Source organism: Galeopterus variegatus, unplaced genomic scaffold, assembly GCF_000696425.1.
Source record: "Galeopterus variegatus unplaced genomic scaffold, G_variegatus-3.0.2 Scaffold6703, whole genome shotgun sequence".
NCBI lineage: Eukaryota > Metazoa > Chordata > Mammalia > Dermoptera > Cynocephalidae > Galeopterus > Galeopterus variegatus.
Genome location: NW_007732814.1, coordinates 51,295 through 56,665, shown reverse-complemented (window position 1 = coordinate 56,665; position 5,371 = coordinate 51,295). Strand labels below are relative to the sequence as shown.

General features: G+C 49.3%; 1 protein-coding gene across 1 annotated transcript in view; it reads left to right on the top strand.

Annotated features, from left to right (window-relative positions):
- Positions 1–745: 745 nt before the first annotated feature.
- CPT1A (carnitine palmitoyltransferase 1A (liver)) overlaps positions 746–5,371 on the top strand; it is a 50,661-nt gene continuing 46,035 nt past the window's right edge. Inside the window, exons 1-2 of the mRNA XM_008591147.1 lie at positions 746–886; positions 2,624–2,763. Coding sequence (XP_008589369.1) covers positions 746–886; positions 2,624–2,763 — 281 coding nt within the window. The remainder of the gene's footprint in view (positions 887–2,623; positions 2,764–5,371) is intronic.

Here is a 5,371-nt window from a genome sequence, read left to right as displayed (position 1 = left end):
ATAGGTCCTACATCTGGCCCTCAGTGGGCATCCGTGGGTAAAACAGGGAAATTATCATGTGATAAGAATATCCACACACATAATTTTGGGTTTTTATTATGGTTCTTTGTTAGTTTTTTTCCTTTTATCTTCCTTATTCTCCATTTAATACTTTGTGGCAAACAGCTTGGGAAGAGACGGGGAGGGGGCTCACTGAAAGCTGAAAGTGGTTTCTCAAAACAGCAACCCCACGAACACCAGCAGTAAAGGTGTGTCGTGATGGTCCAGCGCTCCCACCTGAAGGTCGGGGGTTCGGGGCCATTGTGGGTTCATTGGCGGTTACCCTGGATTTCTTCTGTGCCAGCCTCCAGCGGGGCTGGTCAGCAGGAGTGGGGTTTGTCTCTGCAGTGCAAGTTGAGTTGCTGAACAGCTGTCGGCTTCCTGCGTCCGCGGCGGGGCCTGGGATGCTGGCTTGGAGATGTGGTTCTGGGGGTGGCCAGGGCCGGGAAGTCAGGGCTTCCATAGCCTCTGCTGACCATCCCGGGCCTCTAGGCAGAGGCAGCGATCTTCTGGACGGCACTGGACAGGAGAGGGTGTGTGAAGTGTGCTGACAGAATTAGATCTGTTTGTGAAAAATATGAACTCTGCTGAATGAGGAGAAAAAACATTCAGAACGAACTACACTTCTGCAGGAGGGATTTTTCTAATATCTGGTAAAATGCTCGCCTGTATTACATTTTCCCCCTTCTTCCAGGAATCGCTGAAGATGGCAGAGGCTCACCAGGCTGTGGCCTTTCAGTTCACTGTCACTCCGGACGGGATCGACCTGCGGCTGAGCCATGAAGCCCTTAAGCAGATCTATCTCTCTGGACTTCATTCCTGGAAAAAGAAGTTCATCAGATTCAAGGTTTTCTGACATTTAAGTCTGCACAATATTCACACTAACATCTAGGAACAGGTTTCTTAATGCTGCTGACTATGAGTAGTTCACACTGGTAATTGGCATATAGTTTATGTTTCCTTGGTACTTAAGGCTTATGGAACACCTTCAGGTCATTCTGGAAGAAATTCTGTGAGGCGGGTAGAGTACATGGGCACACTGTAAAGCAGGAAATCAAGGCTCAGCGGGCAAGTGACTACTTAGGAGAAGGCCGTGTGAAGACCAGAACCCACGTCTTCTGCTCTGAGCCGGAATCCTTTAAACCTTGTTGAAGAAGGATTATTTTCCAAACTTCAGCGATTTTATTTAATAACTACCTTGCTGATAAAATATCCAAACATTGAAAACTATCCATGTAAATTCAAATATAGCCAACTCCACGTGTTCTAAATTGTTTACCAGAAGTGGAAATTTATAACACGTGTATTATTTTTTGTTCATTTTAATTTATGTGCATGTTTGAAAATATGCAAACCACATGTATGTTCAAGTCGAAAGCGAGTCCCTGTCCCCCGGGAGTAGCTGCTGTTCAGTGTGCGTGTCTCCAGTGTCCCTTTTCCGAGGGCAGCATTGAAGATGGCTGTTGAGAAAGGCCAAGAGCTAGAGTGGGTGGCAGCCAGGACAGGGTAGAAGGTGGGCGAGTCCTGGGAAGCAGGCGGATGGCAGAGCTGGTCCCTTTGCCAGGCCACCCATCAGTGTAATCCACCATGGTGGATGGTGCCACCTGCAGGGGGGGAAGCTAAATGTGACCAGCAGACTCCTGCTGAGAGCTGGTCCTTTTTACCTTTGAATTTAAGAAAATAGAAACTTGGGTGCAGAGGCTTGGCCATCATATTCAACCCAGCAGAAATGTTGTTCTCTGAATCGAAAGACCTCGTGGTATAGCTGAGGAGGCAAGACTGATAGGAACATACGCGATAGACAGTGTGCAGCCGTGCCTCATCACGTGGTGTGTTAGGGAGGAGGAGCCAGCCGGGCTGTCAGTCTTTCTGAAAGAATTTGAATGAAGCTTTGATAGTTTATAAAATCTGTTTTTGCAGTCAAATCAATATTTTATTCAGATGACTTTAGTAAGAATCTTTTTTTAATTGGAAGTTTTCAAACATACCCAAAAGTGAAGAGAATCATGATCTCCACCCCTGACCACCTAGTTTCAACAATGAACATTTTGCCAATTTTGTTTCATATAATCCTCCCTCCACCCCCGCTCCTTTTTTTTTTGCTGGAGTGTTTTCTAGCATATTCTACACGTGGAGTGAGGTCTCCTGTAAATGCTTCAGGGTTAAGTAAGCAGAGTCTTGACTCAGAAGCCGTGGGAGGGGTAGTTTTGGAGCAGGGGGGTCTCGGGGCATCCTAGACAGTAGCAGATTGGGAGAGGACTTCATGGTGGCTCAGCGACATCCTTAACCAGTGGTCGTGAGTCAGGAATCTGCTAAACTAGTGCCTCGGCGATCATAGTGTCCTGAGGTCTCTCCTGGAAAGCGTTTCAGGGAGGGTTTGGGCTCAGAGGTGGAGGAAGGGAAGAGACTGGGCAAAAGTAGGAACAGCCACAGGCCATCCCGTCTGGGGGAGATTTCCAGCCGGTGGGAGCAAGGTCCCTGAGCCGCCCCCAAGCTGCAGGCACCTCCTTCCCGCTGCCGAGCCTGTGGTTGCCGCGCGGTTTGCAGGGAGCACGCTGCTCACGGCTCTCGTGTCTGATTCTAGAACGGCATCATCACTGGTGTGTACCCGGCGAGCCCCTCCAGCTGGCTGATTGTGGTGGTGGGCGTGATGTCAACGATGTACGCCAAGATCGACCCCTCGTTAGGGATAATCGCAAAGATCAATCAGACCCTCGACACGACGTAAGTGGTCCTGTCCGATCCCCATCGTCTGGGAAGTTGCCATCTGTCTTCCTGTCGAGGTTTTCTGGGTTCACGGGGGAGCTTTGGCTGTTGTGCCCGCGTTGGCTCCCTTCCCGTTTCCTGGGAGCTTGCGGTCCCTTGCAGACCTTCTCTGAAGACCAGGGCAAGGAGAATGGCAGTGGCCCTGGGCACTTGCCGGAAGGCGTCAGGGCCCGAGACGGTGGCCAACAGTGGCAGTGCACTTAGGCTGGCCAGCGGGGTCCTCAAGAGGAGCTGCTGCTCAAGGCTGGCTCCCATCGTGGTCACTTCTTTGCCCTTGGAGTCAGTCCCTCCCAGAGTTCTGTGACGCGCGAACTCACTGTCGTGAGGTGCTGGGAGTGGGGGGGACCTCAGCTCCTTAGCTCCCAGTCAGACTGGTTTAGAATCCCCAGGGGAGCCCCAATCACAACCTCCTCTTGGAGTTTTAAATTTTTCTGGGAACTTGAAAGTAGGCTGTCTTACTACCAAGAGATATCTCCTGGAGGGGCTTTGGGTTGATATTTTTCTCAAAAGAAGGTCTATGGTGCCCGGGGTCTCATGCCGGAATGTTGGATGTGTCCGGAGGCATGCTTGGTGACACTCAGCACACATTTACTGAACGACTTGGATGTTCATCCTTGCATCCAGTTCCAGGGATGGCCCTGACTCCCGTCAAGGATCTGTGGGTCAGACCCTGCACTGCAGTGACCTCTTCTGAGGGTCTCCCTTGTTCCAGTGAGGAAGCACCCAGAGAGGTGCACATGCCTGCACAGCATCACGGGAAGAGGGAGTAGGAAAGCTGGAATTGAAACCCAGCTCTGTCCAGCTCCAGAATCTCTGCTTTCTTCACTGTACCCCTGGATGCCCCCCCAACCCCTGAGACCCAAACATAAAACGAGTGCTGCTGCTTCACTGACATCTGAGTGTCCAGATGATGCACACAGTTCCCCGGTCACTTGTGCAACTGTGACCTTGTGTTTGAACGCGCATTTTCATTGTCTAGTTTTAAGCTTTACGATATCAAGAAATGTCCCCAGCTGTCCCATGCCAGAGGTTCGATTTGATTTCTCTGTTGCTTGTTTATACTGAAGAACATTTTAGGTCTATGACTAGAAGTATAGCAATCCCCAAATCCTCGTCCCATAACTGGGCTGTTTTTTTGGTCCAGGAGTTGCATGTGGAAGGTATAATGCTGGGGTCAGGCTAAGCTAAAAAATGAGGTTCTGGATCTGAATAATCACACCTTCCTGTGATTTGCATTTAAATATTGTTCCGTGAGAAAGGAATCAGAAAATAAGCTGGCAGAGTGGGACATAAGTGAAAACTCACAGCCAGCAACTGAATTTGATTCTGATAACTTGAAATAAACGATCAAAGGGCCGGCCCGTGACTCGGGAGAGTGTGGTGCTGATAACACCAAGGCCACGGGTTCGGATCCTATATAGGGATGGCCGGTTCGCTCACTGGGTGAGCGTGGCGCTCACAACACCAAGTTAAGGGTTAAATTCTCCTTACCGGTCATCTTTTAAAGAAAGAAAGAAACAATCAAGCATATTTAACATAACAGTATGAATATTCTTACGACAGCTCGAGTAGGTGCCCCTAACTCCTGAACCTCTTTTTGCAAAGGGTCTACAGAGGAGTCTTCACTCCCTATGCTGTGTTCAGGAAGCCTCTGGACACTCAGTTATTGAGAGCCTGGCTGAGCCACTCACAACCTCAAGCTGGCTCAAAAATGCTGGCTCCTGTCTTTATGAGCGTCTGCAAGAGATGGAGTGAAATCTGTGGTCACTTTAGTGGAAGCACGCCTGGCCTGGACGCCTGCCAGCCTCCTTGTGCGCCTAGGACTGGAGAGGCCGTGGCACGGACTTCTGTCATTTTCGTCACTCAGAAAGCAGCTGGCAGATCTGGGCACTGCGGTTCTCCTGTGTCCTCCTCCTCTGGGTCCCGAGGGCTGCAGGCCCGCTGCCCTGCGGATAGCCTGTCTCCGCTGTTGTGTGTGGAGCTCTCCTGCCTTCAGACTGGCGGGGTTAACACAGATTTTTAGTTCACTCTCTGGTGTGGCATGGCTCTTACAACTGGATTATATCTAGTAGAAGCGTTGGCTATTTAAAGCCTTTTATAATCTGGCTCCTTATAAGATTTGTTTCTTTGTCCTTCTAAACCTATTTTGGTAAACTGGGCCATGGCTGACCCCAATTTAGAAAGACCAGGCTAAGGGCCAGTGTCTTCCAGCCTCAAGGGCTGTTCTGGAGCTGTCTTTCCCTGGATTGCTGCTTTCAAAACTGTAGTCAGGTGTGCCGCGTGGGGCTTGTATTCCAGTCCATCTGTCCCTGCAGCCTTGTGAGGAGCACATTCTTTAAAGGAAGGCTTTTTGCTAATGTTTTTATTCAAGTGCCCGTGTTGTGTTGTTTTTTTTTTTTTTGAATGAGTGCGTGAACACACTTTGCTTTAATCAATCACGCACAGCACCTTGAACATCTACCGTAATTACACGCCTGAATGTTGCAGCACTCTTCTCCCATCTCTGATTGTCAGATTCTATCTGTACCTTAAAGTCCATTCAAATTTTTTTTCTTTTTTTTTTTTT